The following is a 17935-nucleotide window of genomic DNA, read 5'->3' on the forward strand; positions in this document are numbered from 1 at the left end:
AGTTGAAAAGTGACCTAAATCTAAATGAAGGGGAAAGGAAGGCGGGTGTTTCTGACCTGATCTCCTCGTTGATGGCGTCCAGCTGTTCCTGCAACATCAGGGCTAGTGTCTGGGCATCCGAGTGGCCGCTGGGTGACAGCAGGTCGGCCGAGCTGAAGATGGTCTCGCGGTCGTCGTCGTCGATGTCCGACAGCTCTGGGTCGCTCTCGATGAGGTGGGCCACGCTGGTGCGGACGCTCGCTGGCTGGGAGCGCTCCCAGTCCTGTTCGATGACAGGAAGGATCTGCAACATGCCCACACACACAGATTACTAACATGGCAGGGCTACTTTACATTAAAATACAACAATGATTTATATTTAATTTGCACTTCACTTTTACATTAATCACAATGAGAGACACACATAAACACACACACAGTATAGCTTATGAAATGTCCTTCTATGGATTGTGGTTCACATTTGACCCCAGATATCACATCACCACACCCTTGGATGGAACATCTGATGCAAATGAAATAAGAGGAAGAAACCACACCAATTTAAAAAGTTTTGTAAAAAGAACTTACGTTTTTCGTATTTCCCCAGGGGAAGCAGGAAAAGATATAAAAGTTAAGTGAGTAGAATATGGTACTGTATCACTTGTTCATGCTAAAGGAAAAAAGTGATAATGAAAATGGCATCCTATCTCTAGAACAAGGAAGGAGGAGGAAAATCATTTTGACAAGATCGTTCCAGAAGCTGACATTGAAATAAAATGGGGTACATCATGCAATCAACCGAATAATCATAATAATCATAATATTTTCCAGTAATCACCTTTTTCTTAATATATACACTTTTTGCTCTCTCTTGGTGTTACAGTGGTGGTGAAGGACACCTATACCTTAGTGGGCTCGTCCCTCAGTGCTACCAGTCTGCCTTTCTGTGCCCGTCTGATCACTGCCGTGCTGCTGTAGTGCTCGGCCTGGGCATCCACCACAGAGCTGACAGAGAAACGCAGGTCGGTGGCACTGCCCACGTGCGACCTGGGCACAGGACAGAACATCGCATGTGTGACGACCAGTAGCGCAGAATGACTTTTCCTCTCACATTGAATGAATTAATATCCAAGACAAAGTATATCAACAGAAGTTCTCCTCATTAGGTTAATATAGTTTAGTATAGGAGGAACATCAGATTAATCTCAATAGAATGGGTTTTTCCAGCTATATAAACATAAAATGAATAATACAGGACTTTCTTGATGTGCACATACAGATTTCCATTTTAAAAAGCCTTCACTAAGACTCAGTCATAAAATTATAGCAAAATGTCTGAAGGTATACATTACATTACATGTATGTCTTTTCCAGTCCCATCAAAATTCCTATCCTAAAAGTCCTATGAACATTTTCAGAATTATTATCACAGTGAGCAGAATGCTGTATATATAACTTAAGACTAACTAACACATAAACTCTTAGGGGAGCTCGGGATTGCTGTGTGGAGTGTCCAGGGATTATCCCTTGGAATGAAATAGAACTGTCTAGCGTTTGACAGATCAAATTAAAATGGAAGAAGTAAAGTTCGTGAAGGAGTATTTCCTAATACTTTCATATATGTGTGACAATATTTACAGTATATATAGATATAAGATTTATTTTTGTTGTTGCTGTTCTTTATGATTTTAATAATAGTAATAATAATAATAATAATAATGAGCTGTTTGCTCCACAGAGTAATCAGTGAGAGCTGTATCAGCCCCCGCCACCGTTCATGCTGTGGACTTCCAGTGCGACGAGAATCTGATTTCTTGACAGCAAACATTTTAGAAGGCATTTGTGCTTATTGGACTCCTTGACTAACAATTATCGACTGCGGAAAGTGGCAGGGTAGAAAACGACATGACCATTACCGATTCTAATTTTAAAATAAATGGAGATACGGCATGCTGAGAGACTTGGCTTTACCGCGGATGGGTTCCATCTCCAAAGGCACCACTTCTTCGTTTCAGATGCTCAATCTCGGTCCTCAGTTTCTCAATCTCGTTCACCAGTCTTTCCTAAACCATCCAAGAAAACAAAATGAGAGGCATCGCATTAAAGACATGCTAGATTTGTATGGAGTACATTGTGGCTCATTTATTTGGCTGTCCCTGTAACCCAGAGCTGCTTGCAGTGGCAGCAAAGAGAGAGAAGGGCTCATTTGATTCCTCGGGAAAGACAGGCAGGCATGTATAGTCAGAGATGTAATAAAGCATTTACAAATATACTGTACCTTTGTATGATGATACTCTTCAAGTTGCTTTTGTGTGTTTTCCAGATCTTGAATAAGTGTATTCTAAAACAAGTAGGAAAAAGGAGGGAATGATAATGTTATACAGCAGCAATACACCTTTATGGGACTGTATCTTAGTGTCCATGCTATGATTTTCATTCAGTTAAGGTTACGACCACAATCATTTTTGAGTTTTTGACTTGCATTTGCAGCTGGATCGGAAATCAGAACAAACAAAACACACAAAAAGGTCACACCACAGAGAAGTGGCTTCTGTAAAGACTTTCCATGGCTGAAATACAGAACATGGTTTGGGGACACTGAGAGCTGATACACCAGGTAAACTTTATAGACGTGTGACATACATCTCCTTCTAGTGTACCTTTCACCGCAGAAGTCACTTCGGACAGTTTTGGGTGATGACAGTAATGTGGCAAATTATAATATTAGGAGAGCTAATCAGGATTTTGTCACAACTAGATTAATAATTGACTAATCAATACTGAACTGAATGATATCATTAAGGAGCTTGTCGTACATGATTGTATGGGATGTGATGGTATTTAATTCTCTAAAAACATTAGAAAGTACTTACAAGTAGGTCAATTAAGCAAATCATTATCTCAGACACGGATCTAGGAACTCAGAAAACCTGAAAACCCTGCTCTAAAGTACATTATATTTGATCATTTATAATAAATTAACTTGATATATGGCTTTGTGGACTAATAACCAATTTATCCTGTTTGAGATTCAAACACTTGGAAAGACAGGGTTAAACATCTCTTCCTCACCTTGTCCTCCAGGGCAGCCATGCGTTCCTTCAGGTGCAGCTGAAGCCGTTCGTTGGATTCGGTGAGCAGGCGGTCGACCGTGTCCGAGAGCCGCTTGTTGTGCTCCTCATTCATCTTCTCCCTCTGCCTGGCCTGCCATGGGAAGAGATCAAGGGTGAGGGCCCATGCAAAGGAAACCTGCCATTCAGCTCCCAGCGCAGCCATGCACAGTGCAAGCCACGCAGCCACCCGCGAAGACTGAAGGAGGCTGAAGAGCGGGACGAACGCCTCAGCCTGAGCGCGCACATGCCTGCCATCAGGATGTCAATGCAGTTGAATAAGGCTTTGATCAAGCATTTTTCTCTCTCTCTCAAGGCAAAATGTGCACATGCAGACCCACTGAACAAGAATTGAGTTTTGACAGTCAGTCCTGAAACAAATGCCCTACTTAGATCAGTGGACTTAATTCCTAGTTTTGAAGATTGGGGGGACATGGAGTCTCAAGTTTTTAACAAAATAATAATTGTATTAGTATGACTTTTAACAGTGGAATCCAGTACAAAAATTATGATTTTGTTCTAAACTAAGGTCACACATATTGCATAAACAAAAAGCCTACAGCAAATGTGCTTAGGCCAAATAGCCAGTAGGTGGCACAATAATTCAGAGAGCTTTTCAGCTGTACTTGCAGTCTCAGAATGTGTCTAATATGATATATTATTACAGCTGTAGCATGTATCACAGTGTAATAACAGCATGACTAATTCATTTAAGATCATCAGAGTCAAGAATGATACACTCTGACTATATTTTGGAATATAATGTTATTGAATACATATCTGCAGTTTATAATAATGTAAAGTACACTTAACCTAATGATAAGTATACAGCTTATGAATATCTAATAAGCTGGTGGCAGAGATTCATCTATAATACATCTGGTTGTAAATGTGATTTCATTTACTATATAAGAATTCTGTATGAAGATTAATTGAGTGGGGGCCATCCATTTATCATGTTATTAGCCATGCCTAATTCAGACACAATCCTAAATGCCACTGAAAATGGTTCCGGTGCCAGAAATGGTCAGAATTGAAAATGGTTATTATGGTACTGGGATGATGACAAGATGCATTTGATGTGTAGGGTAAACTTTAAGGGAAGGAATGTGAATTTACATCCAGTGTTTCACAAGATCCCATTGCCTTTTTTATTGCTAACCAAAGTGGGCAACGTGCTTTGCTTTAGCGTTGGTTTGTTTTTCATCTATACATTCAAGCACTGGAATTGTATATTTTACAGAAAACTAGATTAAACTGCAAGTTAATTTACAAGATTGCAAGCTTTTTGGTTTTGTTTTTTTACCTGTGGCTATGAGAACAAGAACTGACTGAAAAGCTACCTTTTTCTGAAGTTAACTTCTGCTTCCTTAATGCACTGCGGTACCTATTTGTGCGAGGCGAAAGGCTCTCAAGTAAATATAATTATCAGTTCTCCGAGAGGGAAATTAGGAACGCATTAATTATTTACGGCCTAAATATAACAGCCAATCAGTCCGAAAAAGGGGCATCAGGAAAATGCTTTGAGATTCCAGCTGCTTCGGGCTTCATTAAAGGAAATAGAGGCAATGAAAAAAAAATTATAAAAGCAACATCAAAACAAAATCTTTCCTTTGCAGAGGGAATGGAAACACTACAGGGGACCTTCTGTTATACTACAGCCCTGGCCCATTGAGCTTCCATAGCTCACAGCTTTGCACAGTATGCTAAAGGCCCTCCAAACTCCAGTTTTCATTTGGTTTCTGCTCAGTACAAACACCACACAGGAGGAAGATAATGTGTGGTTAACGGAGCTTTGCTAAGACCTCCGCAGTGATGCTTTGCTGTAGTAGTCGAAGGCATCAGGAGCCCTGTTGTGCCATCCCCATCCCAGCGATGCTGACACTGTTCTCAGTGCTCGGAGAAAAGCAAAAACATGCTGTGGATTCACTCATCTTTTCTTTGCTGCACTGCCAAAATATTTCCACCTGTTTATCTCGTCATTTCAAACACTGTCTCCTCATGCCAATTTTAGGTATTTTAAAATTAAGGCCTTAAAAAATTTACCCAAACAATATGTAAAACTTTACCTAGATACCAATATTAAGACCAAGGTATTAGACTTTGAGGGATGCTGCGACCTTCAGTGTTCTGTATCCACCGACCTGGAGAAGCTTGATGTTGTTTAGGGGCCATCCAAACATATACGATCAACTCAACATGCTCTGTGAGCAGCCAGGGGATCAGGCATGAATGCATGATGGCAGTTGGCAAAATGATTATATAATCAACCCTTTTGTTATTTTGTGATCAGTTGTTGCTAACGAATCGTTCTGGCTCGCTGATGATCTCATACAGTATAAAGGTTCTGAAACACTTCCTGAAAAGAAGCTGATCGTGACCAATTAATGTCTAATAAGATAAACGGTAGAACAAGCTTACTGCGTATGCATTAATTACAAATGCAACAGCAAATTATTTATTGCTTCTTGTATAATTACACTAGAAATGCAAACCATTGTTACCATTGTACCTTTTCATTGGCTGGCCAATTACCGTTAGGCTGCACGGATCCGTGGGGTTGGTGGGATGATTATATACGATCGCGTATGGCAGCTCGAGGCTTGGTTGGGACTCATGGTGGTTGGAAAGGTTGCCGTGCGGATTCTGTAATATTTGGATGGCCCCCTTACCGCCCCTGCTGAGCCCAAAGGCAGCAACATTGGCATCTGTGAGGCGCGCACATTGGAAAAGTGCTGACTACAGCTCTGCCCGGGATTTCTGTCTGAGAAGCCACTCACTCTGCCAAGCTCCTGGTTCTTCTCCTCCAACTGAGACTCCAGTTGCCTCAAGCGCTCTTCAATATTGCCGTGTCTCTCCTCCGCCTAGGGAGGGGGAGGGGTGAGGCATGGGGGTGGGAAGAAAACGTTAGCGGCTGCTGCACAGGATCACACACACACACACACACACTGGAGCACAAAAGGAACATAAGTCAATTGCCGCATGTTCATAATCCTCAATCCTGCAGGCAGTTTTGCTGCCCCCTAACGCGTCTAATAGGATTTTCACTCTGACTCTTTCTCCGATCGTGTATTGGCAAACTGTGCATGCTGGCTGCCAAATAGAAAAACTGAGACATATGCCTCTCTCTACATTTCCTCCATGGTTTCTCTCGGCCGTGACTCCAAAGTCTACACTATCTAACCTCTTTCAAGTGACCTGGAACTTTTACAGTCTGCTCTAGGCAGAAATATTGTCCAACAAATTCTGAAAGTAATTAAGTGACTAATTTCTAAGTAGGTATAGTTTAATTAATAATATTTATTAAACTAAATTAATCACCATACAAGATTGTTTAAACTTAATGCCATTTAATCTTTTCGACTACTACTGTATGGGAATGCAATTCAATGCGGCCATTTTTTTAAATCACTTTTCCAAAGCCATCGCGCTCACCAGCTAGCTGACACTGTACCAGCAGTAACGGTTGTTAAAAGACTACAGCAGTCCCTGATTAAACTTCTCTATATATGGATCCTTTTTTTCCCAGTGAGACAGATTAGTTCTGCTGAGTCAAATCCTTAATGGACTTTATCACTTTCCGACAGAGAAAAGGAACCCGCTAAATGTTTCTCCATGGATTTACCCGTAGGCTGAAGGGGCCATTGATGGCACTGGCTTTTCATTACTTTCAACCTCTCATGGTAGATTGGGAGAAAATCACCCGTTCAGTGAGGACTATTTAAAACGGAAAATAAGAAATACCGGGTTTACAAATGTTTGAAAAGACTATTTAATTTTTAGCTGTTGCTGTTATTATTATTAACAAAACACATTTCCTTATGTAACAAAAATACAAAATATACTGATGTGTGAGGATGTTAAAAGATTAGGGAAAAGCTTATTGCAAAATAACACTTTTGCCTTTCGGAATTGAAACTGTCAAATGCTTGACAGTTCTACAGAAGAAGAATTTAAAGGGATAATCACTGTAAACTTTACATAGTAATGCAGAATACAAACCAGAGCTCCCCTAAGGAAATATGTTTTTACACAGTATTCTGTGTACAATAATGATTAAGAATACACTTTTTTGACCGCACTTAAAATTTCAGTTTTGTTTTGGACATTTTACACAATTTGCATGGATGGAGGTTTTGACAGTTGCCTCAAAGGCAGGAAATTGAATTATTCACCTTTCTGCCAAGTACAAAAAAAGCACTGTGGAAGTCACTGTTTTACCAATGAGGAATTTACTATGAAATGTACGGCCTAACACCATAACAAATGGTGAAGCAGAACAGTGTCAAGATTAGATGCAGTTTTAGTCTAGCTCTGACTGTACTTACAGACAATATCACTTACTGTAATATTTGGCAGTTTGTTTTTGATTTGTATTTTATTTTAACAGGAGCAAATTTTGGATGAAGGTTACAGTAACAGCATCCCTTCTATGGGTTTGTACCCATGATCTGGAGTCTAGTTTCCTTACCACCACACCTGCCCCTCTGCTGTATCCCTGGGCTTTGCCCATGACTTGCCTTGGTCAGCGCAGCTACTCTCTGTGCCAGCTCGGCCTCCACCTCGGGCAGGGTCTCGGCTTTGCGCATGGTCTGCTGCAACTTCTGCTCGGCAAGTTCCAGAAGCTCCTGCAGGTGCCGGGCCTTCTCTTCACTCTGTAAGAGAGACACAGACACACACACACAGGGCATCAACTACTGAGGGGGACGCAAGCACCAGAAATGCAGGCCACCAGAAATCCACAAACCTGAGGCACCAAGAAGACGACACATACTCATGGAGAAGAAATACTTTGATCTCTGTAGAAAATAAGTTATTTGCACAACCACTAATTAAAAAATAATAATAATAAGTTTAGACTCCTGCCAAACACTGCGGACCAATTGAATTTGCACATCTGTGTGCAAAAAGTTGCACTTGCAAGGTGGTTGTCCACAACTATATTGTGTATAATAGATTTTGAAAGGATTACATGATTGCCAACACAATACCAAGCAATGTGACAAATCATTTTCCATCTACCGATCTCTCTACAGTTACTGCAATTGTCTCCTTTAGCATCATGAAGTGTCCGTGGTGTACACTGTGTTTCTCTCACCTGTCGGTACAGCGATTCCTTGTTGGCCAGTTCATTCTCCAGCTTGTCGTTCAGGTCGTGGATCGACGTTGTCTCTCTCTGGGCAGCTAGGTAACGTTTTTCCAAAGTTGTAATTCTCTCTTCCATATCCTCCTTCTGAGCCAGAGCCTAGGAAACAGGCATATAGTAAAAAAACAAAAAACAAACAGGCACTGGGGGACACAATATTGTGTATATCTGACAGGATACATTAAGTAGCATCAATGCTATATAGTTTTATGCAATATCTTAGTTTTACTGGGGGTTTATTGTTTATGTTTTTAACTCTTTTCATCAGTGTATAATTTTTGTGGGGTCAGAAATTGATGTATATTAGCAACTCTGCAAATTTCTGTTTAATGATGAAGAAAATATGTGTGCCCATTTTCGAGGGGTGGGGTGCTAATTAAAAAAACTGTGAATTATATTAAGTTTGGAGTTGTTTTGACTGGAATACTCAGCAAGATAAGCAAGTAATATGAACAAGAAAATGCAATACAGATACAGGAGACAACATGAAGTGAAAGAAAAGTCAATATCGCAGTTCAACTATTAGTTGTGGCTGGATATCAGTTTTCTCCAAATAACCTGCTGCAAGAAAGAGTGATTTTGACACAAGAAGATACTCGGAAACTGACACTGTAAGGGATACATTCTGTCTTGGAGATCTTATGATAACATCTGTAGACTGAACATAAAATGATAAAATGCAAGGCTGATGGTTGATACCACAGCTTACCCTGGGATGCAGCCCTCAAAAACTTGACAGTAGTTTTAGTCAAAGTCAGTCCTCAAGGCTTGTGCACTCCTGGTTTTCATTCCTCCAGGACTCTTAATTAGTTAATTTAATTTCTCTATTAATCTCTTAGGTTTAATGCAGGTGGTCATTTAATGAGACCAATAAACCTGTATGCTATAGACTGGACTTGAGGACCGGATTGGAAAGATGCTGTCACAGTGGTTGAGTGTGGAAAACTATCATACAGAAATATTTTTTGCCATTCTGTAGAAGCACCTTGGTAGTATTAGGATCCTGTGCTGAAGGTATGCTTTCTTTTTAGCTCGGTTTAGAAAGATTATGAAATGTAAAAATGGACAGGCCAGGAGATGAGTCATTTGACTTGCCCGTCTCCTTCTTCAGTGACGTCAGTCACAGGAGAGATTTACGTCATTGTGAAACACAGAAACACAGGGAGTGCTTGGGAGAGCATACAGCGATATGTAAACTTCCTTTCAGTGCGGTCAACATATTCACATTCAAAACTGCGTAAAATCTTCATTTATAAACCTAAGCAGAGCACTGTAGATGAGTCTTACAAGCAGTTTGAATGTTAAAGCTGTCATCACAAGAACACTGATAGATGGTTTATGTATTGGCTTTCTTTCAAGCACCCCCATCACACCCCAAAGATGACATCGGTCAGAGCCCCAGAGCATGTGGCCTTCACACATCAATTCATTAAGAATTGGTGCCCACTGTGGTGAAGTGTGGTCTGAAGTGGTTAGTGTTATTAATGACACCTGAGGCCCTGCTCTCTCCCTGATCACCCTCACCTCGCGGATGTCTCTCTGGTACTTGTTGCTGAGCTCCTCACTCTTCAGCAGGTCTTTGCGGGCAGTGGTGAGGTCAGTCTCCAGCTCAGCCACACGGGCGGTCAGGGCGCTGCCTCTCTCCTTGCTCTGGGCCAGCTCCACATTGGCCTTGTCCAGCAGTTCCTGCAGCTCCAGAGTCCTGCTCACCTCATCATGGGCATCGATGGAGCCATTGGGCAACCTCTTAAAACACAATACATACACACACAACCCACATCATAAAACCAGGCATACATATCAGTCCATCCAAATTGGATTCTCTTTTGGCTTAAGGAGCAAACCCAAACCTTATTATGGTGAAAAACAAACTATGGTTTTAGGTTTTTGTATTGATTTGTGCACTCAATATTGATCAACAGGAATGCCCACGTAGTAAAAATGTTTGTGCATCTCTACCACTAAATCATCTGTGAAAGATGTGTGTTGATAGCTATGGAAAGAAAAACAGGAAAATGGCAAAGGAAAAAAACATGATCCTGAATCTTGTCAACAAAAGGCATGAATTTAAAACAATGTTTTTCGCAAAACCAGTTATACTCTGCCATAACTTGTCAATTCACATACAAAGGTTTAAGGGCTGAATGACTCTCAACCAAGTGAAGGGTGAATGTTTATATAGTAAGATCAGATCACAAGCACCTTTAACTCTTGGGTCCAAACAAACGCTATTCACACCATGGAAAAAAGTATCAGACAATATAATACTTTTCATATTTTATGACAGAAGTCCTCAGACCAGTTATTACTCAATCAATCAATACATTTTTACTTGGTATATCACCCTCTGTGGCAGTCTTTGGTATAGGTTTCCACAGAACGTTTCACAGATTAAAACAACAACACAAGATTGTGATAAATACACTGCCAGTCAAAGGTTTTAGTACACCCCCATTTTTCCAGTTTTTATTGAAATTTAAGCAGTTCAAGTATAGTGAATAACCTGAAATGGTACAAAGGTGAGCGGTAAACTGCCAGAGGTTAAAAAAAACAAAAAACAAAAAAAGTTTAGGTTACTAAAAACTGAAAAATAATGTACATTTCAGAGTTATATACTGCATTATTAAGCATTATTTGGCAGTGTTACGCACAGCTCCTGTGCATACAAGTTACACTGTATTCCTACAATGCGCACATCGTTTGAAAGCTTATTCTCCTGGCTACCAGCGCGTTTCATTTTCAAACACATCCGATTTACAGTGTCCATGTTGCTGACATCACTCAAAGCCCGGGGGGTAAACGTGCAGTCTGCTCCTGGGGGGGGGTCTCATTCAGACAGTCACAGATCACTCCGTTTCAATCGGATTTCTTTGCAAATAGGCTAGTTTTGTTCAGAACAAGCTAACGATTAATCCAGTATATAATATCAATATACTACATACTATCAAACACAGAGAAGTTCAGATGCAATTATGTAAAGTCATTGTGTATTAGTACACAGTAAACAGATTTTCCATCTCGACATTTTGAGCACAACACAACAGTGAAGAGTACACATGGGATTTGGTGCCCTTTTAAGGGTACCAGAGGGGTTTGTCAGTGGAGTTGTTCTAAAACTTTTGACCGGTAGTGGTCAAAAGGAGGAGAGAAAAACAAAAACTCCTTTAAGATGACAGACTGTTACAGAAGAAAATAAGTCTCTAAGGGTGGGTGCCTCGTGGGCCCTCATGAAAGTATGAAAGTGTCCGATCCAATGCATGTGAATTTCCTTCTTCCTTCGCTCTCCTGCAAACACTTGTAAAGACTGTGTGCCTAATCATTTTCCTTTCATCTTGTGTAAGGCTGTTTTTAGCTGGATTTGTGCAAACAATGTTCGTTAATTCGGTGATTAAAGGTGAGATTTAAAAGACCGCTACTCGCATCCCAGTCTGTTGTCTTCATTAGTGTTTTTAATCCCCGTGCTGGCAGGTCTGTGAGTTTGAGCTACAGATTTGCATTTCCATTCAATCCAGCTGTCCTTTTTTAGTTCCAGCAGTCTCTTCCACACTGCCTACCAACTATGTGACTCTCAGGGACAAAGGATTGGTGGAGGAGTCTATATTTGTCCATTGGTATGCATAATACCATCATTCACAAGGACCAATGCTAAGAATATGCATCTGTTTGCTATGCTAGGTAATGCAATAGATTTTACAATGCTATTTATTTATCATTCTGTCTATCTATCTATGAACCTATGACTACTTATCTACCATCAGTATATGTTTTATGTTGCTTGTTTCTTGCTTTGAATACATTAACCCAAAGATGTTCATCATACGGGAGTCAGTGAATAGTCAATTCACAATTTGTTATTTGATATTTTTAAATCATTACTACATTAGAAATCAGCCCAGTTTTTTATTTTCCATTTGTTGAGATAAATAAAGGTATTGTATTCTTTATATGGACCACTAACTACAATGTTTTATTGCATGTTATGGTTATACGGTATAACATTTTCTAATTTTACTAAATTAAACACGAATTGGGTACTCTCAGAATTATCACAGAATTATGTACAGTGAGGGAACAAAGTATTTGATCCCCTGCTGATTTTGTACGTTTGCCCACTGACAAAAAAATGATCAGTCTATAATTTTAATGGTAGGTGTATTTTAACAGTGAGAGACAGAATAACAAAAAAATCCAGAAAAAAAACGCATTTCAAACAAATTATAAATTGATTTGCATGTTAAGGAGTGAAATAAGTATTTGATCCCCTATCAGTCAGCAAGATTTCTGGCTCCCAGGTGTCTTTTATACAGGTAACGAGCTGAGATTAGGAGCACTCTCTTAAAGGGAGTGCTCCTAATCTCAGCTCGTTACCTGTATAAAAGACACCTGGCCACAGAAGCAAGCAATCAATCAGATTCCAAACTCTCCACCATGGCCAAGACCAAAGAGCTGTCCAAGGATGTCAGGGACAAGATTGTAGACCTACACAAGGCTGGAAAGGGCTACAAGACCATCGCCAAGCAGCTTGGTGAGAAGGTGACAACAGCTGGTGCGATTATTCGCAAATGGAAGAAACACAAAATAACTGTCAGTCTCCCTTGGTCTGGGGCTCCATGCAAGATCTCACCTCGTGGAGTTTCAATGATCATGAGAACGGTGAGGAATCAGCCCAGAACTACACGGGAGGATCTTGTTAATGATCTCAAGGCAGCTGGGACCATAGTCACCAAGAAAACTATTGGTAACACACTACGCCGTGAAGGACTGAAATCCTGCAGTGCCCACAAGGTCCCCCTGCTCAAGAAAGCACATGTACAGGCCCGTCTGAAGTTTGGCAATGAACATCTGAATGATTCAGAGGAGAACTGGGTGAAAGTGTTGTGGTCAGATGAGACCAAAATCGAGCTCTTTGGCATCAACTCAACTCGTCGTGTTTGGAGTAGGAGGAATGTCCCCAAGAACACCATCCCCACCGTCAAACATAGAGGTGGAAACATTATGCTTTGGAGTTGTTTTTCTGCTAAGGGGATAGGACAACTGCACCGCATCAAAGGGACGATGGACGGGGCCATGTACCGTCAAATCTTGGGTGAGAACCTCCTTCCCTCAGCCAGGGCATTGAAAATGGGTCGTGGATGGGTATTCCAGCATGACAATGACCCAAAACACACAGCCAAGGCAACAAAGGAGTGGCTCAGGAAGAAGCACATTAAGGTCCTGAAGTGGCCTAGCCAGTCTCCAGACCTTAATCCCATAGAAAATCTGTGGAGGGAGCTGAAGGTTCGAGTTGCCAAACGTCAGCCTCAAAACCTTAATGACTTGGAGAGGATCTGCAAAGAGGAGTGGGACAAAATCCCTCCTGAGATGTGTGCAAACCTGGAGGCCAACTACAAGAAACGTCTGACCTCTGTGATTGCCAACAAGGGTTTTGCCACCAAGTACTAAGTCGAAGGGGTCAAATACTTATTTCACTCATTAACATGCAAATCAATTTATAACTTTTTTGAAATGTGTTTTTCTGGATTTTTTTGTCTCTCACTGTTAAAATACACCTACCATTAAAATTATAGACTGATCATTTCTTTGTCAGTGGGCAAACGTACAAAATCAGCAGGGGATCAAATACTTTTTTCCCTCACTGTATATGTTTGTCTGTAAAACTAAGGCTCAGACACAATACAAATCTCTGACACCACGCAACAATTGAAAAGTTGTACTGGCGGCAGCTTTACCTTAGGTAGTAAGAAAAACCATAAATCCCCAAACTAACTGTTAAAGTAACTTTTAAAATATGCACACCAATTTCTAAAGTTTTAATGATCTGACCTAAAAAGGAGGAGATGGAAAATGAGATCCAGTGGCGCGATGTTGAATCGAGGCTGATTTGAAATGCTCCAGCCTGAAACGGAATTAATCAGAAGTGTTAATTAAATAAACCTTGAGGGAACTCAGTCAGATGGCAAGGCTAGGTTTGCTCTTTCGCAGCAATGAAATCATTGTTCCCTGTACTATCAGTGTGGGAAATAACACAACAGTGGAGTGTCTACTACATGCGTCTACATTTACAGACCCAACGCATGTGGTACGACCCATGTAGACTTAATTTGGGTGTTATATGTAAAGGCTACGACTCCATCTAATGCCTTGTCTTATACATTATGAAACTACAGGTGTGTTGAGTTCTACTTATGCCAGTGACAGTTAACAATACTCTCTGTTAAAGTCCCATATGTGAAATTAAAGAGGAAATTGTGTTAACTTTAAGCAACTGCATTACTAAACCACCCATAAAACAAACTATAGCTACACATAAACATAAAAAGCATGTCTCTTTTCTTTACTGAATCTGCCTCCCACAGCATTTCTGTCAACAAGCTATCTGTGATCTCTGGGAATTCATGTTTGCTCTCACCGTGTATTATATTAAGGTGGACACAACTGAAGCTTATTTTATGCAACGCATGTTTGTTTTCGAAACCCAGAAGTATTAATAAGCTAGAACACATTGCACAGACTTCCTGGTCTTCTCCGGGCACAAAATCTGCAACTTTGCTGCAGCCGCCTGCTAACAGTACAGATGAGTGCCATCCCATGTCGTCTCAATTTAATTTTTCAATTCATTATTTCCACAGTGCAGAAGGAAGAAGGAAATCGCTTCCGGCTTCAATTGCATCGAATCTCACTCTCTGGCAGATACTTCCTAAATGAAAAGATCACTTAGACGTTTGCTGTGCCTCTGGTCTAGCTGGATCACAATCCAATGATTGTGCCGTGATTGATAAAGAAATCAATCCAGTATCAAATTCATACAGAGAAATAGAGGGCGTGACTGGCTTATTTGACATTTTGACATGCATGGTTCAGGAGAAATATACAATACAATGTTATTTATGTCCACTGAGAAAATCCAGCAGGAAACAAAGCCAGCTAAAACTGTCTAAATATCAAAAGCTGTATCAAAAAACAAATGATAAATACGAACAATGATGTATCAATACTGTATAGCTCAGCTGAGTGCTTGCATCGATGGGGCTCCCATGTAGTTTAGTTTAAGGGCTAACCTAATGCAATATATACTTATTCAGGGAGATTGTCAATTTTTCCATTTGTGTTTTGTTTCCTGTGGGATTCTGTCTAGGTAGATTATGTACAGCAGGATTTTGGCCCTGATATGACATGAATGCCTTTCTATCCATGATGTTTTTTTGTATTATGTTACTTGATATGTGTATATTTTGTGAAAACTATAAGTAGCCCTGGGAAGAGCATCAGCTAATGGATAAATAAAGACACATAATTTTTTGTTTAAACACAAAATGTATTGATTTGACCATTATCATGATTATGATTATTTATAATTATAGACTGATATGTTGGACTGAGGTAATTCATGTCCAGCTGTAAAAAGCTTGGGTAGTATGGTATGTATGGTCATATTGTAAAGTAGCTGAACAAAAAATATAGAATATGATTCAAATTCAACAGAGTTGTACCAAGAAACAACATATACTACAGAGATGTGACAATAAGAACATCACTGTATAGCATATTAAACAAAGGTGCTTGCAATCTGATCTGAACTGTACTGGAATGATCACACAACGCAGTGTAATGAAATGTGCGGAGTTTGTAAAGGTCCCCACATAAGCACAGAACAACCCAGTGGCAAAGGTTAAAACAAGCTAGACATTTTGATCAGTCTACCCTAACATCAACTGGTAAAATAAATAGTTTAAACACTAGATACCCACCAGAGTATACTTAGCATTTGCTCATCTCATTAGCTCAACGTTTTAAATCAAGTTTTATGCAGTTAGGGGCTTTTGTCACATGTAAAAATGTTAACAGTTATACATCACCTACTACCATCTGTGTTCAACACAAACACTGGACCACTGTATATTTACCACAGTGAGGATTACATTACCATAATATTGTCATTTTTTAATATGCAGTATGTTTTTTCTGGGATTTAAGGAACTCAATCCCGTCTAAAATATAGAATTCTAAATGATTATTTTAAGTCAAAAGCTGTGCAGTGCTTTGAAAATGTCTTGATTTTAAGAGTTATGTCAAGAGGAGTACACTCCTGTATTGTAAAGGAAATCCATTTTGAAGTTTTTGGTGTTTTTACAGTGCTTCCCACTCCATGTCTTCAAGACCCATTGTGACTTCATGTTTTCGTTCCAAACAAAATTGAACTTAATGGTGTACTGTGCCATTAATTTAACCATTTTCTTAATTTAGTTTTTTTATGCACTCAGTCCTGAGGAAATACCCTGCTCTAGCTGTCTTGTTGTCAAGACATTGAACAAATACAATTGTCTTCAATTTTGCTTAGTGAACCATTGTTCTTAAATCTGAACACTTGTCAATGAATACTGAAACAGACACAGGTGGTAATTATATTGCATCAAGCGTTCCTGTAGTCACCCTTGTCAATGTGTGGGCAAAACACCTAGTCATTGAAACAGCTTATCTAAATGAGGGGAGTTCTAAAAGCCAGTATTTATTGCAGAATCATCTTAATTTAAATGTGTTTAAATGTGTTATGTTACTTTAAAGGTTCCTATCTAGCAAATACTTAAATTAAAGGTGATCAAGGGCTCAGGTGGAACACAAACCAGGTGGCCAGGATTGGGCAGCACTGGTCCAAGATGCAGTCACCCACCTTCCATGTTGGTTTGGAAACAGAATCTACCCCATCCACAGAGTCACCTTCTGTCTTGTCTTTCCTTTGTCTTGCTGTTGACAGCTGGGGGGTACACAATGTGAAGATATAAATATACAGAGAACAGTGACTGGAAACCCACAGAGACCCAACCACTCTGGATTACAGCTTGTGAAGCTCTGTAAAACTCCCTGTAGGAAGGCACAACAGGGAGCTACCATCAGTATCATTATTAATCCTTTAAGATTTTGTAAAAAAAAAACTGTTGTAGTCTTACAAAGATATTGGTCTTTTTAGACGGTCAGTAAGACGAAATGCTTTACATTAAGGACAACATCAATGAGAGGATTAATAATAATAATAATAATAATAATAATAATAATAATAATAATAATAATAATAACTGTTTGTTTGGAAATTACAGTAATGAAAAAGTAAACCCAACTGCTTTAATGTTCTTAATCCTTGAAATTAAACTTAATTACCACTACAATCAAGATTCTCAAGAGTGGTTATGAAAGACTTGTATTGTCCAGGAACATTTTGTGCAATTCGCATTGATCATTATCCAAATGGAGACATCAACCACACTCTCACTGCGGTCTTTAAAGATGTGTAAATTTGATCATTCAGCCCAATTCAGCACCAGCAAATGTGACTGAGAACAATGCTCACAGGGAAGCTATTTTATAAAGACCGGGTGTCTCTCGGGGTGCGAAACGTAAATTCACTTAATTGAAATATATTTTATATGAATATCCTTTATATGAGCTTCTTGACAACAGACATCAGGTTTAACTGTTACGGTTGCTTACGGATCGCAAGCCATTCTATTTCATTTATTTCTGTAGTGACAAGGACCCATTCTTTCTAAACAGGACAGTGTTTCAGCATGAACTATCAAGGAGGCTGTAACACATTCAGTAACAGGGATATCTGTTTCTAGCCTGCTGTCTCTAAGGACACTTTGCTGTGATCTGTCTCCAGTGCAAGGTTCCTCCAATTCACATTGATGTGAATTGAACTGGGCCC

General features: G+C 39.8%; 1 protein-coding gene across 10 annotated transcripts in view; it reads right to left on the minus strand.

Annotated features, from left to right (window-relative positions):
- The window catches only part of ppfia4 (PTPRF interacting protein alpha 4), a 125784-nt gene that overhangs the window by 27960 nt on the left and 79889 nt on the right, over positions 1 to 17935 (minus strand). For 7 of the 10 annotated variants that reach the window (XM_066703681.1, XM_066703680.1, XM_066703678.1 and 4 more), the window contains exons 5-14: positions 16904 to 16987; positions 9760 to 9981; positions 8188 to 8334; positions 7610 to 7744; positions 5870 to 5953; positions 3052 to 3183; positions 2258 to 2320; positions 1951 to 2042; positions 885 to 1026; positions 57 to 283 (exon numbers count right to left, since the gene is read on the minus strand). In XM_066703681.1, the coding sequence (XP_066559778.1) occupies positions 57 to 283; positions 885 to 1026; positions 1951 to 2042; positions 2258 to 2320; positions 3052 to 3183; positions 5870 to 5953; positions 7610 to 7744; positions 8188 to 8334; positions 9760 to 9981; positions 16904 to 16987 (1328 nt within the window). The remainder of the gene's footprint in view (positions 1 to 56; positions 284 to 884; positions 1027 to 1950; positions 2043 to 2257; positions 2321 to 3051; positions 3184 to 5869; positions 5954 to 7609; positions 7745 to 8187; positions 8335 to 9759; positions 9982 to 16903; positions 16988 to 17935) is intronic. The other 3 variants (XM_066703683.1, XM_066703675.1, XM_066703676.1) reach the window with 2 other exon arrangements.

Source organism: Amia ocellicauda, chromosome 5 (assembly GCF_036373705.1).
Source record: "Amia ocellicauda isolate fAmiCal2 chromosome 5, fAmiCal2.hap1, whole genome shotgun sequence".
Taxonomy (NCBI): domain Eukaryota; kingdom Metazoa; phylum Chordata; class Actinopteri; order Amiiformes; family Amiidae; genus Amia; species Amia ocellicauda.